This window comes from Coturnix japonica, chromosome 2, assembly GCF_054131305.1.
Source record: "Coturnix japonica strain WE chromosome 2, WE-NBRP24, whole genome shotgun sequence".
Taxonomy (NCBI): domain Eukaryota; kingdom Metazoa; phylum Chordata; class Aves; order Galliformes; family Phasianidae; genus Coturnix; species Coturnix japonica.
The window spans coordinates 74,606,195-74,631,066 of NC_140664.1; the positions used below are offsets into that span (position 1 = coordinate 74,606,195).

The 24,872-nt window shown below is 41.4% G+C and overlaps 2 protein-coding genes across 3 annotated transcripts in view; one reads left to right on the forward strand and one right to left on the reverse strand.

Moving 5' to 3' along the window:
- The window catches only part of F13A1 (coagulation factor XIII A chain), a 208,662-nt gene that overhangs the window by 41,230 nt on the left and 142,560 nt on the right, over window positions 1-24,872 (forward strand). The window lies entirely within an intron of this gene.
- Window positions 1,875-24,843, reverse strand: LY86 (lymphocyte antigen 86). The gene is made up of 5 exons (XM_015854648.2): window positions 24,573-24,843; window positions 12,808-12,894; window positions 11,445-11,573; window positions 5,457-5,509; window positions 1,875-2,635 (listed from the first exon to the last, which is right to left on the reverse strand). The coding sequence occupies exons 1-5, from the start codon at window positions 24,691-24,693 to the stop codon at window positions 2,543-2,545; spliced, it is 483 nt and encodes a 160-aa protein (XP_015710134.1). The 5' UTR covers window positions 24,694-24,843; the 3' UTR covers window positions 1,875-2,542.

Here is a 24,872-nt window from a genome sequence, read left to right on the forward strand (position 1 = left end):
CTGATGAGAAACAGGAATTCAAGGAAAAAGCTAAGGCCAAAGGGGCAGAGATCTTTTTAATTTAGAGAGCAGTTGAGGCCTTGAGCTGCTGAGCCCTGAATGCAGTTTAAGACAAGGAATCTCTGTGTCAAGGCAAGCTGTCCTGCTCTGACAAAAGCCTTGGAGTGTGGATTTAAAATCTAGTCTTAGTTCTTCAGCCTAATTCCAAGTGAAAAATGGCAAGCAACAGGTTTGATAGAAAGCCAAATGCTAAACGTTTTTCAGCACGGCCAACAGTGAGGCTCTGTAATATGTTTGAGTTAGATAGGTAGCAAAGGGTCGGAGATGGAAGATCCTGAGGGGAAGATTCTGATGCTTTCTACATGGTATTCCTATGTTTTTCAGCAGCTGAGACCTCCTGCTAGAGTTGTTCCAGGGGAGCACCATATGGATAGTGAAGGCTGCTGTGGTGGGGGTCCATCCAGTCCGGATCCAGCATGTACGGAGCCTGACAGATTTGACTGAGAGGAACTTGGCGATTATGGGATTGATTTCAAGTAGAAGCATTTAAATAAGTAGAAGATTTGTTTTTCATTGAGTCAATTTTTCATCAGATAAAAGACCAAGATGGGCATTTGGATTCTAGTTATGCTTTTGCTCCACAGTTGCTATAGAACAGGGATGAGAAAGTGGACTCCTGTGTGAATGGTAGAGCTAAATGAAGTTTTGTTTGTTTCTTCTCAAGATGCCTTTTCTGATATGGCAGTTATGGAGAGAAGGGGATCAAGAGAACTTCTTGAAGTACTGTAAGTTCTTTCTTCTAGATGAAGAAAGAAAACTGAGCTTGTATCTGTTTTGCGATACCCCTTTTTTATTAGTTTTGAAGATCTAAAACATAGCAAGTAACTGTGGTGACATGGGCAAACTGCTTCCAGAGCAGCGTCATAATGTTAGAACCGAGTCCTGATTTGGAGAGTGGTGGCCAAAGCTATGATGGGGATCTTCAGAAGCTTTTTTTCTTCTTTTCCTTTTCCCTCCCCCAGATTGCTTTTTAATAAAATATACAGGAGGCACAGTGTGTTAATTATGCTCCCTCCCCATTTCGTGGTGCTTACTGCAAGTTAGACATCAAGGATGCTCACATTTGGGATGGTGGGCAAGAATTTCACTGTGCAGAAGTGGGAATCAAGGGACTATCCCTTGCCTTCTCTCTGCTGGCTGCACTACAGTGTTGGTCATCTGTGTGGCAGGGATGCTCTTGCTGCTCAGGAATTTGTGCCATAGGCATGTGGGTGTTTGGGGCAGAGACTGCGTGCCAGAGCTCCTGTGTGGCCAGCTGTGAGCCACAGCCCCAGCTGCCCTTGTTGAGCCTCTCCAAGATGAGGCATGCAACACAGTTCTTGCTGATTTGTGGAGCTGTGCTCAGTTCCATCACCTTTCTATAGCTTTAATTCAAGCCCCTACCTCTCCAAATCGGCACTCAAATACACTCCTGATCCTTCCCCTGTGGTTCCAGTTCTCCAAATGGATCTCCGTGCTCATGATCCTGAACCCAAGTATCTCTGTGCTTGGTTACCTATTATTACCCATCAGCTGCGCCAGATGCAGAGGTTACTGGAATGAGAGGTTTGGGGATGTGCTGCACCTGGGAGCTTAAGTTGTGTTTACTTCTCATGGAGCTCCTTGCTCAAAGCAAAGAACAATTTGTCCTCTGTTAACATAAGATGTGCATCAATGCGACTGATGTTTCTTAAGCAACGAATACCAACTAGCTCATTTAATTTATTTCCCTCTACCTCCCCCCTCTACTACTCCCCCCATCTGTTTGTGGATGCTTTTTTTTTTCCCCCATGCTAAGGTTTGGTCCTAGAATCATGAGAAATATGCAGAAAACATTTAATTTTTTCTTGCAAATTTATTGACAAGCGAGAGCAGCATATAGCTTAAACAAAATGATTCTCATATCACTGTAAATGTTAATGAATTAAAAAATATATATACAAGAAGAATCCTGAAAGCTTAAGTGGTATGAATAGAGTGAGTGAACATGGAGCACTGAAAAGAGTCGTGCTCATCCTATTTGGTCTTTTTTCTATGGTTAAAGCAGAATTTATACCAATGGAGGCTCCAAACAAGCCTTGTGAAAAACTGAGAATGTGGAGGGCTGTAACTGCATAATACAAATGGCAGTCATCTTTAGCTTGTGTTAGAAATGGATACCTCCATAGCTTACTGCAAAAATCTGTTTTGGCTCTCGCCTCTTCTGCCTTGTACTATTTTCATCCAGAGATGAGAATGTTGGTATCAAATACTTTCTATTTGCAGCTGTATATATTAAAAGCAAAAAGTGGGCTACAGAGTGCATTTGGAGATAAAATTACCACTAGAGGGTAGGGTCTAGTGACTTCTCCAAAAAAGTGAACTATAAAGAGGAACAGCATCAGAACCACCACGTGGGAAATCTTTCCTTTGGAATCACTGAAGCATGCAAGCATCTCGCTGGGCTTGAATAGTTTTAGGAATCTGTAGTTTTGAGGAAGTTGGACTGAGTACATTGTTTTAGTTAATAATCTAAATAATTTTTCACAGTGAAATCAGCACAAGCAACAGTGACGTGATCTTCATTAGTCAGCTTTGCCATAATAGTGTAATCTCCCTGTATGAGGCAAACACAAAGCAAGAGATTAGCCCACGAGTAGTAAATAATTGCTTCTGTTTCTAATGAGGGAGTCCTCTTTCTAGAAACAAAATAATCCTTTTCCCATCATGTTCCTCCCAAGTATTTTCTGTCGGAATGTGTTTCAGAACTGGTAAAAGAGTTGCCTGTATTTTCTGCCAAAATATTCTTGTCAGAGATATCGATGCTGACAGCACGAGTTCAAAATTAAAACAGTGCACGGGGAACAAAATGTTTTGATGCATAAAAATTCCTTTCAAATCTATGTAGCTTGTCATGTTTCTTGTGAGCAAGCACAGTTCGGGAACAGGAATGGGAAGAGGTGCACGGTTGTCTGGCACTCCTTTCTTGGATCTTGTTGTTCAGCATGTATGTTTTTATAAGAAATGGCATCTTGGAGATGTGTGTATAATTGAGTCAATCCGTGACTAATTATTATGTAGTAAAAACAAGAGTTAGTTTAGCATCAAATTGTGCAGTTAAAAATACTAATAGTTTCTTTCTTTAGGAGGGGAGGTTGAATGTGTGTAATTACAGTGCAAAAATTTTAACCTTAAAGGTATCGTGGCTTTTTTGTATTGGTCAAAACCACCCTCTCCAGGTGCCTGGAGAAGGAGAATTGTGGCAGGGAGGTGACAAAGCTCATCTAACAGAGTGAGAGAAAGATGTGAACTAGATTTCATCCCTTTTGGACTGCTGGCATTGTGGCATTTTTCAGTGTTCTCTGGAGTTTGGAAGAGAACTAGTAGGGGTAGGCATGCCAGCTGCAGGGCTTGGCAGCAGTGGCCTCCTGGCCTTGAATTACAGAAAGCTCTTACCCTGCTCAGGGCGTTTCTGGTTGTGAATCAGGGGATAGCACAGCTAGAATGAGTTGGGCTTCTCTCCATTTGCCTTTTATCGAGGGATTTTTAAGGCAGTAACTGGCCTGTTTCCTCACAGAGAGGTTCAAACTAAGCGTAACATCCAAATTTAGAAAGAGGCCCAATGGCAACACACTCATGAGAATATAGCCTTGTTATAATTGCTGTGAAGATTGTGTAAATGTCCCCTAGGCTGGTCAGATGAGACTGCTTTGGAATGAGCAGAAGCTGATTGCTGCATGGAAGGATAATGTTACTTGCCTGATTGATTAATTAACAGTGAAGGCTTCCTACTCCTTTCCTCACAAGCATGTTAATTCTCCAGAAGTTTATTGTTTCATTGATGGAAGTGAGTTTTTAGTAACTCATTTTCATAGCTCGTTAGTGACTAAGTTTTCTCATCCTTCAGAATAATATTTTCCTCTTGGGTGAAAATTGTTATTAAAAGAAGATGGAGAACAGTCTTAGACTTTCTGACTCCAAATTCAGCTAATTTTCTGGGAATTGGAGTTCTGTTGTTCTGTGTGCATGTTTTCAAAGTTTCTTTTGATATGATGACCTATGCCTACGTTTCTATAGAGCTTTTACTACAGAAGTGCCATCAGTATTTAGCAAAGCTGCTCCTGAAAAAGGATGCTGGCTGATACAAGCTTGGATGTTCCTATGTGAGGGGCTGAAGGGGAGAAAGTGTTATTTGACATGGTGTCTCTAGGTATGACATTAAGGAAAATACATTTGTGAGAGCGGGACAACAGCCTGTTTAAAGGAGCCCAACTCCCTGTGCACGTGCCTGGAAAGTGAAGGTTATGGTTGCTGCTATCACCAAGGGAAGACTGAGATGTATGAGATAGCAACTGTCATTACAGAGGCTTGATCCTCCCAAAATTCAACTGTCTTCATTCCTAACTGTGCAGGTCTTGGCAAACTCAGCTCTCCAGGACTTATGTTCTTGCTCTGTATCGCTGTTACAATCCCATCTTCTCCTTTTCTTGTGTTTGAATGATTCCAGTGCTGATCAGGCCCTAGACTCTCATCCTTGTGGCTGTAACATAGGTTTTATGCCATGTGCTGAAGAAGTGGGCATTCTTGCTATACTCCTCCGTGTGAGCAAGTCTAAAGAGTGTCTGAATGACCAACTGAACTGTGTGCTTCCATGTTACGTGACTGGAAATCATTTCTTATAGGCTGGTCAAATACAGCTTGAAGTTGTTCCCAGTTAAGAGGGATCATGGTGCTTTCAGCATTTGAGACCTATTTTGCTTTCAGTGTAATTGGGTTGAGATTTAGGAAGGAGACTTAGCTGAATGTGACATCTATAATGGACAAACTAAGCAACTTGATCAGAGTAGTGCCAAGAGCACTTCCTGCTTTCTCGCCTTGCTAACAAATTCATCTTATCCTAAGGTTCCATGAGTCCAAATTGTTCTTGTCCCCACAGCTTCTACTTACATTTACAGCTTAGAGGATGTCCGTCTCCGTATGTAACACCACATATGCACAGTGGATCAGGTACAGTTGCAGTAATTACCTAAATTGCCTTTATAGCTTGTGAAGGTGAATGAGCATCTCCAAACTGTTCAGGCCACTAAGGGGTGAGTTGAACCACAGCCTTGGTCTCTCAGAAGTCCCTTCAGGGATCTGCTTCATTTGTTGTCAGTTTCAGAGTAATAGATGGGGAGTCAGTTAAAGAACTGTATGGCTGCATGACTGGTAGAGGAGATCTGCTATCTGAAGAAAACCTGCCTGTGGGGATAATGATGGCTCTCTATGCTTTAAGCATAGCCTCTTATTTTTGTACTGAAAAGACCAGCCATGCTGCAGTGTGCCAGCTGGGGGAGCTTGGAATATGCTGGCAATCATTGCTGATAGTCTTCTGATTGTAAAAAAAACCTTCCTCCAAAAAACCCTTTTGCTTCAGAGCACAGTGGTGATGAACTTACCTGTGGGATTTCTTTGATTCCCAGAGTGACTGGTCCCTCATAGTAGAGATGTTCTGAAAGCAGAAATGATGATGGATGGTTAGAAATCATACAGCACATTTCAGAAACAAGCAGCTGAAAGTAGATGCTTTTTTGTAAAAGAACTTAAATGTGCTCCAGTTACAAGTGATACAGAACTGCAAAGTGCTCAATATGTAGTCTTGCAACAGCCATCCCCAGACAAATGTCAGGACATGTACTGCCTTATGTGGAAGGCAGAGCCTGAGCACAAGGAGATGGAGAAGGGAGCCCTGGCATTGCACAACCAGGTGGTTGTTCCTGTGTCAGTATGCCCCTGCAAATGGGGAAATGGAAGGGGAGCTGGAAGTTGCTAGACATGTGTCCTTTAGCATGATCTGTTCAACACCTGGAGATGCAATAGTTGAACTATGCTTTTTTCTTCAAATTGTCAAGATGATGATCTGAGCTGAGTGTTTCTGTAGGTGTAGAGTTCTGACTGCTTGCTGAACACGACCTTAAAGTAATAACATTTATCTTGCTATTGAGGGAGCGTTCACCAAGTTATGTGGTGTGCTAAAGCCATCGCAGAATTGTGTTGGTGACTGGAACAGAGCCTGGGAGTTGCACCTTCTGATCTTTACCTCCCTAAATGTGAGACACATTTGCTTTGCGCTGTGGAAGAAAGAACAACTTTAGCATTAATGGACAGAATTCACAGACTGTTCTGCAATTCCTCCTACTTTTTCATAGCTTACTGGGCCAAACTGTGTAGACTTGACTGAAAATAAAATTCATAGATGTTTCGGTACAGAATTTCTTACACAACTTGCCCTATACGAGTCATGGGGAATGAAGAACTGTTTAAAGATTCTCTTTCGTAAGTGTCATGAAATATTCTTTACTTTGACAGTGACAGAGGAATAAGCGTTACGTCATATTTAAGTATGTGCTGGCATCTTGATCCTCATCACTTCTAGAGAGTTGCTTTAGTCCAGCATCTCTGTGTTACTTTAGTCTGTTTCTTGCTAAGGAATGGACAAAAGTTTTGTCATGTATTTGTCATGTGGTCCATCCCACCATACAATAGGTGTCTGAAATGGAAGTCAGTCCACAGAACATCTTCCCCATACATCGTGAAATATTAGTCAATGCCTTAATTTAACCAACTTAAATAAAAGAATAATGACTGTAATATGCACCAGAGAAAGAAGAGAAATGAGAGACATCATCAATGTCATATACCTTTGTATTAATATGAAGTTTATTAAAGGTGATGCTTTGGTGACTGTGGAAGGTAGAGAAGTTGTGTCCCTGAAAAACCTAATATCAAAACTGAGAATACAGTCAGTGTGTGCTGATTTCTCACTCTCAAACTGTTTAACTGTATTACAGTGCTCCTTTTTCTCTGCTTCCCTAGCCACTTCACCTGAGCCCCAAGGAGTCTTTTTCTTTTCAAAGAGCAATTGCCATCACTAGTTGCTGCTGTGCATGAAGAAAGAGCCCTGTAGTCTGACACATCTCTGCTGCAGAGAGTGGTGACTCAAGAATCTTAAAAATACAACACAGCCCACTTAGTTCACAACTTACTAGAACCTAAATAGGAGTTTAAAGACACTGCATACTGCGTGATGTATGTGGTGAGTGACTTGCCTGGGACTTGGGCCATGTATGTGTTGAGGTGAGCTAAGGCTTATTGTGGGTAGTGCTTTATTTTGTGCTTTGTGTACACTTGCTTTCAGTATAAAGCCTAAAATAAGATTTGTCTTTCTCTTCTTCAATCAGTTTTGAGCTTAACAAATCTTAGATAATATCTAAGAGGAGGGTAGAGAAGAAACTGGGCCAGGGATTATAACCTCTCCCTGAAATCCTTCTTCTCTGGGATATGGAAATTCCTCTTGGATCATGTAGCTCATTAGAGTCTACCTAGACTGCTGGAAAGCTGTCCACAATCAAAGTGTAGAGAAACAGCATCCAAGTTCTGCAAAGCCTATATTTTAAATGAAATAAGAGGCATCAGGCTATTTGTTTCTGAAAGAATGGCAATGCTCAGCTCTTTCTGGTGGTGCCCAGTGACAAGCCAAGAGGCAATGGACACAAGCTGGAACAGAGGAGATGTTATCTGAACATCAGGAAACAGTTCTTTGAGAGTGATCAAACAGTAGCACAGGCTGCCCAGAGAGACTGTGGAGTTTCCATCCTGGGGGATAGTCAAAGGCTGTCTGCGTATAGTCCTGCACAACCTGCTCTGTGTGGAGCAGGAAGGCTAGACCAGATGTGAGGTCCCATCCCCACTTTACTATGTGGTTGTGTGACTCTTGTGACCCTCCTTGCTTCTATCATCATGTAAAAGGACCGTGCATCTTTGCAAGTATATTCTGACTGGAAAGCAAAAGCAGTTTTGAGACTTGCCAGGAAATAATACAGAGCTGAATTTTCTTGTTCGTACTCATTTCTGACTACAGCAGCCTTCTCAGTGCCTACGCTGGCTGGATTAAGCTTCTCCAAGTCCATTCAGTGTTTCTCTTGCATGGAGATTTGTTATAATTCCAGTAATGTAAACATCCTCAGAGGCTTTAAGGACTGTAGTTTATCACAGCATCCTTCATATTGTCATACACACTTTTGCATTCTTCCATTGAAAGAGGATGTATGCATCTGTTGCAGTAACTGTAACTGTCACAAACGCTGAGCCGAGCTCATTGACGAAATTCTGTGGTCTTTATAGTGAAAGCCCGGATGCTTTTATATTTGCATAATGCATGTCTATTTGTTATTGATATGACTGGGAGAAGTATAAATTATGGCTACGTTTTTCTCATTAAAATTTCGCCCAGTTTTTTTGTTAGTCTGTTGATACATGATAGCATGTCAAGTGTGCTGTCATTAGTGATATGCTTTTACCTTTCCCTCCGTGTTCAGCCCTTTTTCCCAGAGACTGAACTACAGGTGATTTCTGTAGAGGATGCTGGAACACTTCTCTAATGTACCATTGAATCAAGGTGGTATTATTATATTTGCAATATTACTTTAACCAAAAGTAACTTAGTCCTTTTCCCTGTAAGCGAAGAGGCCCTTAGTGTCTTCCAGTCTCATGCAGAGCTTTCAAGTGCATAAGAACTTCATGAGAGCTACTTCAAGTTACCAGTTATCATTTATCATGAAGATGCTTCTCATTCCTGACAAAACACCTATAATGAAATTCTCACTCCTCTTTCTCAAATCCTCCTTGCACTGAAAATCTTAAACGTTCTCACACTCTTGTACTATATAAAGGCCCTGTACATCTGCACCCACCTCTTCTTCTTCTATGTTTTATATCTTTTTAGAGCTTAAATGCTCCACGCTGAAGCTCTTCTAGGACACGATCTTGCACCCATGCAATTGACATAAAACTTTTGAGAATTTTAGGGATGCAGGAATGAACTGAATAACTGCCAGCTATAGACATGCAGTTGAGTGAGAAAAATGTATATAAATACATAGCTTGGTGAGAAACATCCACTCTCTTTACTGGGGAGGAAAATGTGAGATGAAGGGGCTAAGCAAGATGGCATTGTATATATCAATATAAGACCCAGCTTTGTCAGAAACACGTACCTAAACTCCAAGTGATACTCAGCTCTGGATCTCATGCCTTACTCTCTGTTTTTATTCCTAAGTACTATTTTAGAACATGCTCACTGTAAAAGCTACTGAAAAAGTCAATGAAATATAGAGAGGGCTGTATTGTTTCGGAGTGTGAACTCGCAGAGTTATGTTTAAGCCTGCAAGTTGTGGTTGGCACTCTACAAAATATTATCATTCTAAGTCTTTTTCTCTGAGTTTAGTGATTGCATTAGGAAATCTGTTAAATATTACATAACTGTTTTCTTTGGAGGAAATAGAGAATAACCAGCACTTTCTAATGAAAAAGAGGAAGAGCTGAGCTCATGTTATAAAACAAAGAATTTAACAGGTCGGGTTGTTACTGTTGCTCTTAAGTGAACAATGGCCTATTTCCTTGAAACCTTTGAGTCTGCAACTTCACAAGAGGAATACAGCTCCAAAAATTACTTAGGAGTCCCAGTGATCTGTGCCAGATGTGGGGTTTGCTTAACATAAATACTAAATACCATGATTTTGATGAAGATGAAAACTCCAGCTATGCTAGGTCTCTTAAAGTATTTCCAGTCATGGGAAAGTGGTAGTAATATAGGACAAAAAAGGTGGTGGTAAGGGAAACCCCCAAACTTTGACAAATCCATCTTATATAATCTCTTTCAATCATAATTTTCTCTGTGCTTGATCCACACTAATGAACCAACAGAGTCATCAGCAGAGCTATGCTCTGTGTCATTTTAGGAAAGGGAAGCACAGGTAATATTTGTCCTCTTTGTGGTGGGTAAATGCATTTGGTGTAGAGCAGCTTTAAACTCAGGTCACAGGTTCATCAGGTGAACAGATGTTGGAAATACTGTTTGTAGACAACAGTGAAAATAGGGCTCCAAAATAGCTATCTACCCATTCACAATGTTGTCTTTCTGTGTAGGTATTAGGTCAGGTTTATATCTGTGCTAATATGGTCAAAATACAACTATGCTGAATTCCTCAAAGAGGTAATGTGTTTTAAAGAATGTCCTGGCCCAAACTTAGAGATGCTTCTAAATGAAGATATATAATATTCAAACAACCAACAGTGGTATTATATCATAGTGCACTTCAGTAGTAGAAACAATCACCTGTCACTCCAAGATTAAGGGACTTGGAAACCCCAGGAGGTTTTGGCTTTGTAGTTTAATGTGTGAAAGAACAGTTTGTGCTTTGCTCTGGACTGACTCCACTACTTAATGTGTTCCCCAAAGGATGTTATTGTTACTCATCAGAGTAAGATAGATTTTCACTAGGTATATGGTGTTTATTTATTTATTTTTCCTTATAATTCAATGAGCAACTGAAAAAAACTCTAATATTTTTTTTCCTGTCTGGCTTACAGGATTTACATAATGGGTTGCTCATGCAGCATTTCTCTATTATTCTTTGTCATATTTTTATGGGGTGTGAAATGTTTTAGTAATTTTCCGGGGGTTGTCTTAGCATTAGTGGTTGTCAAACTCATAGCCCATGCCAGTACAGTGTTATCGTGATAGAGATGAAGGTGAACGGAAAAAAAGCAGAGCTCCTGAAACTTTCTCTGTGCCAAAACTCTCTGAACTTTTACTCTTTATTTTAAAATTGGCCAACAAAAATGATTGTGACACAGAAGTGACTTCAAAATAATGGCAGTAGCTCTTCTGGACCTGCTGTGGCTATCTATGCCCTACCTGGCCCGAGGCATGGCAGAAGAGACCCTGAAGTGCCCAGGCTCACTTGAGACCAAGGAGTGGTCTGTGCACAGCTAATGCTGCTGAAAACCAACTATTGCACTGGTTGGCAGTTTGACTGACACGAACTATAAATCATCTGACAGTAGCATAGACACACGATGAGCAGAAACAAGATGAAAAGCATAGCTGGTACCACATCCTATGCTGATCCAAATATCTTTTTCATCGTAGTTCTTGTTAATGTGTGTTAGGAACTGCCTTTAAGAACGGGAAGTGTTATTTGCTTAGTAGTAAAGAATGTGTTCAGAACGCCTTGTTTGTTTGCTCAGCCCTTCCTCAGACAAAAATAAAGGCCAGTTCTGAAATGCTTTTTGCTCGCATGACAACCATGTGCCTATAAATAGGGCTTATGAACCCCTCTGCTGTTGGATGTGGTCACATTACCAAAGTTATTTTTTTATGGACTTGAAATCCCATATGTGTGCAATATTCTGTGATTAAAAGAAAGGCGAGCAAACAGGTTAGAGGAAAAGCATGCTGTCCTACTGTGATTTTGCCACCCGTTAATGTGCTGTTGAAGTAAACATAACATTACAATATATTGGTACATTCAGTAGCACAGCGGGTGCATCCTGCTTGGAGTACTCAGTAGCCATCGAACATTTTAGAGCGCTACTTAAATTACCTCCTTTCTTCTTTCCACAGAAAATTAGTTTAGAAAGGCCTGGTCCACAAAGTGTCTCTGAGTAGCTTAAGACAGTCTTCCCATTTATGATCAAGTCGAGCTTGGCATACAGTTCCTTGATGCTTTGTCCTGTACAGAAAGTAGGAGTGCTCAGAGAAAATGCAAGGGTAAACAGGCTTATAAATCCATGTTTTATGAAAGTTTCTGTTTCCTTTCCCCCTCCCCCACGTTCAAGCCATTATACATCGTTTCTTCACAAAGAATTCCTGAAACATAGAAATCTCTGCTGATTTCTATGAGAGAACTGTTCTCCAAGCCCCTCAAGAGATGTAAAGAGGGACGTAGTAGCTTACATTTGTATTTTAAACTGGGTCCATAACCATTCTCTGGTACAGGAAAGGTTGTGTCCATAAACCTAATCTTTCTTTCTTCCTGCCCCTAGCAGTGTGACCAAATCTAGTGAGCTCCTGGGAGCAGCCCCTGGGCTGTACCTGCTGCTTGGAGAAATGTCCCAAGCCAGATTTATGCGATAGACCAGCAAATCATCTAAATATTGCTGGGAGTTTGATTGTTTGGGCCTTTTCAGCTGGCTACCATAGACAAGCTAGTGAGGCTGCCAGATCTAGAGGGAGGTCCTGTAATCTGAGTTGTTGGAAAGGTATTTGCCAGTGCTTGTAATGTGGTGTGTGGGCTTGTTTAACTTTGCAGCCACCTGACAGCAGATGCTCCCCAGGCAAAAGGGCAGCATATCCATTGGAAGGATGACCTTTGCATGTAAGAGGGCATTCCAAAGTGCTAAAAGATGCTTGGCTTACAGACTCATGTTTAGTACCAGGAGTATGCAGCAGTGCACTCTCAAAGGGTGGTAAGAAATTGGCTTGTCCATGGAACAGTCAAAAGTCAAGCTGTAACTAATATTAACTTGTGCACCCAGACCCTTAGCTTAAAAGCAGTACTGATTTTGACCTTCTGTTGCTGCTCAGACAAGTGCTGGAGGATATAATTTTGTGGTGCTTGCACAGGGCTGTGGGGCCTGAAGCCATCTCATTCAGCAAGACTCTCCCCAGATGACTTAGCTGTAAAGACAAACTCTAAAGCAGCCCCCAGCTTGGCTATCCTCACTTAGAGATGAAGGGTAGGAGAGGAATGAGAACTGACAACTCTATGACTTGCTCCGAGTTACATATACAGTTTGAGGCAGAGCTGGTAACACACCTGACGCACTTCAAGCCTCACACCAGTTTTGATATGTCTCAGAAATGAAGTATTGTTTTTATTTTATAGGGGGTTGTTACCCTTGCTTACTTAATACCAGTGCTTAAACATACCTGCTTACGGTACAAAGAAATAGGAACTCACTTACTTAGGACCATGGCAGCTCTGATATCAAAGGTGTGGGTTGCGACATCTGAACAACGGTCAATGCTGAAAGCAAAGTCTTGCTGGGGATCTGTCAGGAAAAAGAAAGCAGTGAGAAGTAACAAGTTACTTTTTTTTTACAATGAGATACTGACTGTATAGAAAACAACAGTAAAAGTGTGGAAGTGTTGTAAAAAACAAATTAGATGTTTCCTCAATATTTTCCATGATAGACAGCTCCATTGCTGTTGGCACTGCTGCAGCCAACAGCACAAAAAAGAAATTTCCAGAGGTGGAAGATGTGGCTAATTTGGCTGTCTGTCACCTAACCTATAGATATATGCTGTAACAGAGCCCCAAGATCCTCTTTAGGCACGTATTTGGCCCTGCTGGATCTTCACGACCTTCCTATGCATCTTTCTCTCTGTGGAAACTGAAGAAGCTCTGGGGATGGGCCCAAGTGCAATTGTGGCATGCACAGAAGCAGCCGTAGGCTCCACACTTTAAAGGGAGCTGTTGGTGACAAATTATAGACTTGGAAAATGTTTTTAAGTTATTATGGTTTGTGCTTTGAGGTGATCATCTTACTGAATGGAAAATACTGGCTTGGGAGAATTTTGCTTTGATGCTGTGGTGTAACTTGAGTCAGTGTCTTCTGTGTGGTTGAGTTAGTGTGTCTGTAGTGCTTCAGCTCCCTGCTTGGCCCTGTTTTTGCAGCAGTGCCTCTACAGTTGTAATAGCTGTCAGGGACCAAGCCCTGCATGACCAAAGCCTGCTTGCCTAGAGGGAAGCACCAAAAGAATGAAAGCACCAGGAGGACTTGGCAATGTTAGCCAGACTTTGCAGGCTGTCAATTGTCAGCATGATCCAAGAGGAGCTCCCAAGTCCTAGCTCCTGTCAACTTTAAGTAACTGCTCAAAAGAGAGAGGTAAAAATCTCTAGCATTTCTTTTAGCTCTGAAACTGTGCTGTATTTCTTCTTCCATGCCACTAAAATTACCCAAACTGCTTGGGATAAGAAGCTGTTGCCTGGAGTTGATCATGAGCTGCTCAAACGTGGCAGGAGTTAGAGGGGTGTCTGTCCTCCCCTTCCATATTCCTGACAGTTCTTGCACTGTTATTGCAGCTTCAGAAGTTCCCATAATTGAGTTTCCTGCTCTAGCTGGAAAGAACACCAAACTTCTCTTTTTTTTCCCAGGGCCGTTATACCTGCTTCCTCTCTGGTCTCTACCACCTCTCAGGGCTTGGTTTCCGCTTTGCTCTGGACTTCTGCAAGAGCCCTTTTCATTTCTGTTTTTGCTGTGTGGTGCAAGGATAATGTTCAGGAAACAGCTGCTCAGATCCTGAGCAACTTGGGTATTGGTGCCTACATACAGCACTGGTTGTCAAATGACAACAGTTGTTGGTTCTGTAACATCCAGAATGGAACAATGGTCAAAGACGACACTGCAACATAGATGGTGTTTGATGGAAAGGGGATTTTCATGAAACCAGGCTTTGCTGGAAAGAATGTGTTTCTTGTTAAGAACCTGACCTCGGGATTAATTTAGTCTAGATGTCTCCTATCTGTCTTTTTTTTCTTATGGGTCAAGCTCTTTTGCCAGGTGACTGGTTTGATTGTATAATGTAACCGCGGTGTTTCCTCCTCCATCATCAGAGATGCAGTACAGAGAGACACTGATGTGTCCAGACAAGGGTTACCTGTTCCCCAGAGAAGAGGAAACGTGTGTAAAAGAACCAACATGAGATATTCCAGAAATACTTGTGAATTAGAGCACTTGGATTTTATGTTGTTGCTCTGTTGCTGTGAAGCCAAGTTTTCAACTGGCAAAATCAAACAAACCAAAACCAAAAACAACAAAATCAAACAACAAAACCAAACAACAGAAACACCCAGCAAAATAACCAATAATTAATCTTATGACCATCTTCCTGTGGAAATTCAGGCTACCCAGCATCCTTGATACTGTTGTGTACATGGTAGACTCCTGCTGAAATCAATTGAAAGGAAGGCTGTTTTGCTTAAGTCGTGGTGCCAGGGAGTCTGGATTCCAAAAAACATAGGCAGAAAGGGTGCTGCTAAAAGGAAATTAAAGGAAATAGTATTAATTTTCTTAACCATTTCATATGCGAAGATGCTTATAGGTTCAGCTGTGAGCTGTGACCAAAGGTATCATGTCTCACTCCTCTTTCTTTAAATATTGAGGAGTGCCTCGTGTGACAAAAGCAACTCGAGGCCATTGCCATTTTTTTATGTTGCACAACTGTGAGTCACTGTTTCTCTCTTATGGAGGTTTAATACTTACTCTTCCTTCTTGCTTCAATCTGAAGCGAGCTGGTTAGACTGAAAAAAAAATGCATGTTATGTCTTTCACATGTGCGGAGCAATAACATTTACCGTTAAATCTCTCAAACACGTGGGGCTGCCCTTCAGCCTTCCATTTCCCTGCAACATTTCATAGTGCACAGTACTGTATGTTCCCAGACTTCCCTCCACCCACTCCCTTCAATCTGCTCTCTCTTCCATAATTAAAGTAAAAACTCTTCAACTGGTTGCAGAGTTTTGCTTTTCCAGTTCAGCTCTGAGATATTACCAACACTCAAAAACGTTGATGGAAATTTTACAAACATGTTGAGGTTTATTAATGAAAATCTGCTTACTGGGAGGGGGAAAAGGGCATTTATAGTGTCTCGTTATATTCGTGTAAGAAAAGCTTGGGTTGTAACATTTGCAGTTTCATAAAGGTGGGCAGGAGCAGGATTTTGACTGAATATTCTCTCTGCTATTGCTATGTCCTTCAGCTCCAGAGCTGCCAGACCACTAACAGCATTACAGAAACTGCATGGCTGAATCTGAAGCACTTCTTATTGGAATTTTGCTGGGCTACTCTGGAACAATTTGTCTTTTCTTCTCCCTCCCTCTCCCTTATCTTGTTAACTATTCTCTACTGGCTTTACTGTCATCAGAATCTGCTCTTAAATACCACTGTTTCCATATGAGCATTAGATCAGTTGTTACTATTGAACTAAGAGCAAGTAGGCGAGCTTTGCTTGCAGAAGACCACATCCATAAGCCTTGCAGTGGCAAGAAAACTCTTTAAGTTGGTAAGCTTTGTGTCTTTCAAATTCACCGTTAGGAGAAACTGGGTGAAACTTGTGGGGTTATGTTTCTGGGCTTGGTTAGGGTCGAACAAGGACAAACTGGTGCTAGAAGAGATGTAAACAAATACAAGGAAGAAACCTACTTTAGTAATTACCCATCAGTCTTCATCTTCAAAGCTCTTAATAAAATTAAATCATTAGTTCTTATGTCCTTACAATATTCAAGGTGATAGAAGGGAAGGAAAGAATGAGGAACTATTTGGGATCTCAGCTTCTGTATTCATTTGACATTTTCCCTTTAATGCCTATTTAAATAAACTAACCTGAATGCTCAGGGTTAAATTTGACACTGTGGAAGTTATTTACTAGGCACTGAGGAAGAAGGTCCAGCTGAATTAACAAGTTTCCAGTTTCACATCTAGATTTCCCTGAGTATCTTCAGTTTAATGAACTTCTCATTTGGGTCTTGTCTTCCGTGAATGCTGCAGCCATATTCAGACATGGGAAGTGCAGAGAGCCTCCTTACTGAAAAGAGTGGAATAAAGTGTGACTCAGGTCAGCTGGAGCTAGTTAATCAAGATAAGGATGCATCATCCCAAAGCACTCACATCAGAGACAGGATTAATCTTGGCCTCTCCTTAGTTTTGGAGCACTTTTGGAAGCACGCTGGCTTCCTCTGTAAAATCTGATTTATGCCTCCTGTATCTTTCTGACTTGCTTAGGCAAAGTGAATGTTATGGAACAGGAAAGTCATTGTTAATGTATCCTTAGCATACCGGGGTCTATAAACTGTGAGTTAATAGTTCTGCTTCCTTTCTGATAAAACTTACGTGACTTTAGAGAGAAGCCTGAAGATTTAGTCTCAGTATAATCTATAAGCTAAAAACCCCTAGAACACTATCAAGAGAAATTTAAGTTATGGCTTATAAAAAAAACAACAAGTTTCAGTTTTTAAATCCCTCTATCTCAAGAACACTGAACACCAGTACAATACAAATAGCAATTATGTGCAATTACATACGGGTGTTACTGGCCACGTAGGCCTTAGTTTTGGAACTGAGTGATTCCAGCATCTTCTGAAACAATTTATGTCAAGGATTAAGTCTCTATCTCTTACTACATCAAATAAAGGTCATTGCTGAGTGTACCAAAAATTGCAAATATTCAGAAATGGTAACCCAAAAGGCTGGTAGCTTCTCCAGACTTGCTACTGGGGCAGTGACTCTAGAAGTAGCATCTGGGGTGTCAGGACCAGATGCAGGATAGGAAGCTGAACCCATGTGCAAAGATATGTGTCAGACGGAGACAAAGGAAGAGATTTCCCTGGTCCCAAGACAAGCAGCTGGTAGTGAGCTTCAGGGAAGCCTCTCTAAAGGCATCAGAGATGAGGGACTGTGTTTGGGGGTGAGGATGTGTGAGGGTGTGAGGCCTTGTGCAAAGTAGGCCTTCTAAAAACCTGACTCGAGTCTCCCTGCTTTTTCTTGCCCAAACCACCTTTACTGATAGCAGGTTTGTAAGAGCTGTTGTAAGGGCTTAAGCCCTTATACTCAGCCTCAATACTCAGTGTCTAAGTGTTCATGGAGACTTTTGCCTCTGGTTATATTTGGAGAGACTGTGTGCATTGCTGTGCTTTGTGTGGTATGACAAAGCTTTGTTTAAGAAGACAAAACTGAGAGGTACTGGCTTTGAGTGATAGCACATACAGATCTGCATTTGTATTTGATAATCCTGATCTGTCCTAGTTAGCTTGAGAGAGAGGGAGGCAGGACAGGCTTCAGCTACAGCAGTCTAACAAGAAAATACTGCATTAATTTAGGCCCAGCAGGGAATGTATTAGTGGGAAAGTCTTTGTTCTTCTGTTCTGTTGGTAAGAAAATACCATGCGCTGCGTGAGCAAGATGCATACAGTAACTGCTTGTGTCCTAATCAGTTCTGTCTCTCCCCTGTTCATGTGTTTCTTTATCCTTCTTCATATTGTCCTACTTGAGACAGACTTTGAGCATCAGAGCTTGCCACTAGGCCTGGGGATTCACAACAGACTTATGTCAGAAATAGAACCAAACATTACTAGAAACTGCCCTGCTGTTAGACACATGCCATGCTCTGGGATAGCAGGCGCTACTGCTGGTTATACAGAACAGTAATCAGCAGAATATAAATGGTCTAAATGTTCCCATTTTCCTAGGATGGGTTGAAATCCACCACAGGAGTGTGGCAGTAAGCTATAATTGGAATAGCATGCTCCCTCAGCTAAGGAAAGTAGCTGGGTTCCTGCCTGCCCAATCACCGCTGGATCATTTGACAGCAGCCATCCATCTTCAGGTGAAGAGGAAACTGGTGCATTGAATTATTTTCTGATAGCTTTCAAGATCCTAGTTCTCGGCGAGCGGCAGCTCTCCTGAGTCTAAAATCAGCACCTGGGATGGAACAGAGATTTGGGGTTTGGCATGTAGTGGTTCTTTGCAGGGTATTTGGACATCTTCTCCCTGATGGCTACTGCTCTTCTAAAGTTTTAGGTCATCTCCTTGGAGTTACTGCAATCATATAGCAGAAATCATTTTGCTATACGTGGGCTGTGTTTTCATTTTTCTTGGATTACATTTGCTGGTGGATATAAAATTGCTGCAAGAACCCGATCTTCTACCTCCCATTTTCTCTGGTAAACTATAAACACTGTAGGGCCCAGAGGTTTTTTAGGGGCATTCATTACAGCTCTAGGTGAGAAGATGTAACAACTTTAAGAAAACCTAGTGATATTACATTTGAATAAGGAAGGAGTCAGAAGTTCAGCTGAGGTTAATTCTCTCCACAACTTCACTGAAAGCATTAATATTGATTTTTGCTAAGTGGTTCAAAGACTAGATGCTGAACATGATGTTTATTGCCAAAGTACCATAGAGATGTGAAGTTGTCTTGTGTTCTTCCTCACCATTTACATTTTACTAAATACTCTCCTCTCTCTGAAATGAGGTAAAACCAAGCCAGAACAACCTCAGAGTTCACACAGAGAAAGAAAGTTTTAACCCACTCTAATGGAGCGGAGAGTAAAACAGATTCATGGATTTTAGTTCATAAAGGGACCAAACTTTTTACAAGTTTTATATGCGCAGAACAAAAGCAAATTTACATATGCGCTCACATCCGTGCTACCTTGATTCTGATGATAGCTTCACTTTATTAGGAACTGCAGCTAGAAATATGCCTGTCAACATCTGGCCTTCCCCCTGGAGTAAGCAAGCTACACCAGATGAGTACAGCAGCCAGGCTATGACACTAAGATTGCTTGGACAGAGCAAATAAAACATGTTTTCAAGTCAAATTCTTGAGTTCTTTGATTGTTTGCCCATTAGCAATTTATGCAACAAAAGATCAGAGGGGAGCTGGTGTCATGTGGCTTTAAATAATTTAGAAGTAGAAGCAATTGCTGGAGACTGCTTGAGGGAAATAAATAAATAAGTCAAAGAGAAGCATCTGGCTCAATCTGTCTGCCAAAAAAACAAAGAATAATAGAAAAATAGCCTCCTTTTATGAAGTGTCTAGCAGAACATTTGCCCTGAAGATGCGTGAGCTGAGAATTTTTGCACTCTTCTTTGCCAGCTGAAGCTATCAGATTACTTATGTCCTTCATCTAGTGGATATGCAATGGATATGGCTAGCGAGGAAAAGAGACCAGTAACTTTGGTTGATGCAGAAAGCAGAAAGCAATGTGCTGTGAGATGAGTGCTGCAACAATGACAAATTAGCAGGATTGTTTGCAAGTTCGTATCCCTGATTTATCAGGGACGGGTGTTACATGTCTATTTAAAACAGCAGCAGCAACAACAACAGAAGGGGAAAAGGGCTGTAAGAGAAATAGTGCATCTGATCTCTTGGTGTATAAGAGAAAGGATGTGATGGGCTGAATGTGTGAGGGGAATACCAGTAAGACTGAAACTATTCAGCAGGGACAGACAGTCAGGAAACAGTAATCTAACAAGTTTATCAGTCTTCACTTTTTCATTTTTAAGCACTGAGAAATTCCCTCAATGTGGAATTTATTGGGAAGGTTAACAGCTATACTGTGCTATCCAGACAGAGAAGAGTTTACACTAAAATAACCCTGTTGGCTTCAAGGTATTTTTTTGCCAGGGTCCAAATCTGAGCTCATGAGTATAAAAAGCAATGCAAATGAGATTGTCTCTGTTAGCAAATGCAATCCAGTGCAAGTTCATACTGAAGTGGACGGTGCTGCTCACTCGTACTTAATCAGCATAGGGTAGGGAAGATCTTCTTGGTGAACATATGCAGTTTAACCTTGTTCTCTTTAGAAGAAAAATAATTCTCTCAGGGGTGCAGAGGGGCCTGCTACTGTATCTAGCAGAAGACGTTAATTAAAGCAAATAGTTGCCTATATTGCTAAATGTTGTTATTCATTTGGTTTTAAACCTGTAGGTAGATATAACTGTAAAGAAGAGTACAGTTGGTTTCCTGTGGAGGTTCTGCAGTATGAAATGAATGCTGATTGATTCCTCCTCTTCCTGGAATTTTAGCTAGTGGCTGTTAGCTGAGCTTTGGATGGAAATAAAAGGACACACACACAAAAAAGCCCAAGGTCAAATGTTATTTGGGAAATCTGTTTGTCTCTGCCTGACAGTCAAACATCCCTTGTGCCCTGAACACGTTTTTTAAAGCCTGAAGAATATACTTCACGATTTAACTTTGGAGGTCCTGAAGCTTTCCCTGAAATTCCATGTTATTTACTCCTGTGCATAGAAAACAAAGTCCTTAATGGTAGATGCTCTCCAGACCCTTTCTAGGAACCTTATGGTCTTTTCTGCTTTGTCAAGAAACCTCCATTTTCAGGCAGCAGGCAGCTCTGAAACCCTTGAGGTCCTAACCTGAGCATAGAGCTTTCTTATTCACTAAGAATACTGGTCTGCTCATCCTGCCTGAAACAAAAGCAGATATCCTGTCCTAGCTAAAATTGTGAGATGGAGCTGTAAAAACACTTGTCATATATTTTTGATGCACTATAAATGCAAATAAAGCAATCACCTGCTTTATTTGTGCCATTTGAACATTACCTTGTAGAAATGTTTTCATGGTGAATTAACACAAGCTTAGATGAATGGTCCAGAGGCAGGGGCCAGCAGCTGCACTGAGAAGTTTCATTTTGTAGTCTCTGACTTAGCTGCACTTCGCACTTTCAGGTAGAAGCCTGACAATCAGAAATCATTACAATCTGCTCAGGGCACTTGCTATCGCTGCCTTCCCATCTTTCCCTTCCCACAGAATTGCCTTTTAAGATGTAGCAGGAAAGATCTAAAGTATTTTTATTGTAAAAATCACGGTAAAATTAAAAAGGATAGGAATAAGCCATTTGTGTAGCAGCTTCTTTCCATGTCTCTGCATAGACTTGCCAATTACAGCTCTCTTTTCTCAGTCAGAGATGTTAACCTGTGCTGCTTTTATCTTAGGATCCCTGCTCAGGCTTCTAAAGTGATTTCTGGCCATTTGAGTTCTTCCTTTGTTTTTGTCACTTGTTCCTGGGAGGAAGAATGGCACTAATGGGAAACATCTTGCTATTTATAGACCGTCTCGGTGTTATGTCTCCTGTGGTTATGTAGAGGAGGCAGCATAGAGTCTATTTACTTACAGACCATTCATCTCCTAGCCTATATTTCTTGCTATGGACTTACTGCTGTTTTCTTTTAGATTATAATTCCCCACTCCTCCCAAAGTGTGTGACTTTGATGACTGTGGTCTTGTCCATCTCATTTTTGATGCATGCCATAAGGGCCTGGTCCCTAAAGGCTTGGTCTGATATACCTGGGTGATATTGAAGATCCCTTCCATAGGATCCAGAATATGGGGTGAGCCTAAGAGCTTGATGCATGCCTGTAACATACCCCATTATAGAGGCAGGTTGCAGCTAGGGCAACAGCTTTCAGGAACTGGGACTTGCTTTTGAAAGACTGCTATTCTTTCTGTATCTATTGTCATTTATCCATCTAAACCTCTCTGCTACATTTATCACAGTTATATTAACTGATATTTTTAGCTTCAGTCAGATTTTTACTGCCTTATAGAAGAGGATCTGATAAATTGCAAAGCAGAAATGAACACATGGCTCCATTTTAAATACTCAGACTGAACTCTATTATCAATCTGCTAATAGAGGGCATCCAGTTCCAGAAATAAAGTTGTGAAGTGCTTGGCTAGAATTCCCCCAACCTTCTTAAATTTTACTTGATTCAGCCTTGGTGCACTGATAATGTCCAAGAATTTATAGTAACAATAGGGGTGAAATTCTGATCCTCTTTAGGCCATCTGGGAATTTTTTCCCCAAGTTTTGTTTTTTTGTACTGGCAACCTCACTGTAGATACTTTATCCCCAAATATGTCATTCACTGGCATCATTAGTGGAGCAGGAGATACCATGAGGATCCCTCAGACTGAAGGGACATACAGGTTGAATAGTTTCACCGAAACATAATGTCATTTATTTTGGGGTCGGTTGCATTCAGTGAGGTTTAGTTTTGCAGCTTAACATTATTGTTCTTCAGTAGTTTGTCAGGATCACTTCTGGGGCTGCTGGAATTTGTTATCACAGTTCCTTTTCCCCACCTCTGGCCTTTGAGCCAGGAAGGTGCTCCAGCTTTGTTTAGTTCCATATCAACACCTTGAAGAATGAGCAGCACTGTGTTTTTGAGACAGTCTTTCTTTTGAAATATCTGAAGTGTGTGGGCACCTGCCCAGCATTTATGTTGTGCTTGCTGCTGTTACAGAGTTTTCATGAGGTTTGTTAGGAAAGGGTCTTATCAAAACTAGGCATATGACTTTTCCCTCCTGGGTAAGAATAGCCAATGGGACATAGATAAAGAAAACAAAAGCTACATTCATCACATCTAATTATGGTTGAGAGTGAAATGAGGTGGGGAGAAACTCTCCTCTTCTTGAAAATCTGATCACTGTCTTTGTTACAGTTGTGAGCCAGCCAATGAGCTCAGCATATTTCCCATCTAGGAGGCGTTCTGGGCCCAACCTCCTTATATTTTTTGCTTTATGTGAGGTAAAACATTATGTGCTGAGATGGCGCTTCCTGTTCTGAAGATACAGGTAGGGTAACCTCTGGAAAAGGCAGGACAGAACACTGTGACAGCAGCTGTGAGTGTTGCCACTCACTGCCAGAGCTTCAAGGAGAAAAGGAATCAAGCTTCGAATGAGGGATCTGATTTAATTCTTGTATTGTTTCCATGTCTGTGTAATCCTCTCATCTCCCATAGCTGTGTCTAAGAGAACAGAGACCATTCTTGTGTTGGGACCTGACTTGAGATCTCTGACTTGTGCTTCTCAAGCTGTGATCCCCTCCTGAATGAATGTACCTGTTAGCTTTGTGTGCATGGCAAACCAAAAGAGTGATGTGCAAGCTCTAAACAAACGCATTTTGTTAGTCCAGTGGTGTGCATAGTAAGAAGCAATGCTTGACTGACACATGCCCTGCAGACAAGTTTCATCATCGTTTGAATTGACACAAATTGTAGCCTAAGCCCCTATGTTAAGACATCTCATGCTGAGACCTGTAGAGGGAACAGAATTGGTTTATACAATGAATTCTTACTAAAATAAAGGTAATACCAAAGGTCACACTCACTAGCTAATTAAATATTTTCCTAAAGTGGCATACCCATTTATAATATGTAAAGCCTGACTTTGTTCTCCTTGGAGCAGGCCTGGAAAGAATTGCATTGCAAATATTTATTTACCTCTCTTGTCCCTCACTGGCTTTATTTTAATGGGTGTGCAAAACTGCATGAATGCTACAAGGGAGAAAAAGCCCCCCGGGAAAGCCTTTGTATCTGGATGAATTGGAAAAACAAACTCTAGGGTGCTCATTTGCCACGAATCGCTTTTCACATCACGTGCGGAAAATGAATGAAGCGTCTGTGAATCTAATTCCCTTTGTCCCAGTTGTAAAGCAGATCAGCACAATAGGAGAGGCACAAGGCCAGCAAAGCAAGAGGTGGAAAGCAGGCACCACTCAGTGAATTCATTTTCAGTCATCCCGTTGCTGCCTGCTCCTTTTCTTCTCTACAGATTTAAAGAACAAACAAACCTGACGGTTCTTGGGAAATGCCTCTGTTTAGTGCTGCTGCTGAAGCCTTGCTGAGCATGGCGGCAGCAGCTGAGAACACGATTCCTTCCCGCTGTCACGCCTGGTCCCTTGTCACTCCAAGTGGGAGGACAGAAAGCACATCACCACAGCCCAGCTGTGCAGTAGGAAACCAGTAGATCAGGGCATTGAAGAGTCTGTTGTCTCAGAAGTAAAAGAAAGAAAGACTGAAGCTCTTTCTGTTGTGGGTTTTTGTTTCGTTGTTGTTGTAATAACTGAATTTTGAGATAAAAATCCTAACCAGCTGCACTGATTTTTTGACAGCTGTTTAATAATCTGAATTAGGTTACGTTATTTCCTCCCTATTATATTCCATCTAAATACATTTAGATGCGTGCATGTCAACCAAACCAGCTACATGTGAAAGACAAAACATTCCAGCTGCAAAACTCAGTGCCAGCTTGGGAATGTAACCCTTCCATTCATTGCCTGGTTTATAAGCTCCACTTGCTGTATAAGAACAATTCTGTTGTCTAGCTAAAAGGAAATGGAAAATGGAAATTTTAAGAATCTCACCACAGCTTTTGTAATATATCTCCAAGTTTTCCTCCTTGCAGACTGTGTGTGTAGGCCATTCTGTGCTGGCACTGACGCAAAGCAGGGCTAAGACGAGAGCGAGAACATTCCATGTCTTCATGGTTGCAGTGGCAGTTTGCAGGATTGATTCTTCCCGTCTCTTGCTACTCTTCTGTGGGTTAGCTGCTCCTTCCTTCCTCCAAGAGAGAAACAGGAGTTTCTACATTCACGCCTGAAGAATGGTTAAGTGAGCCTATGCAGCCTCCAGATTGCCGCAACGTGGTGCAAACAAGAGGCTAA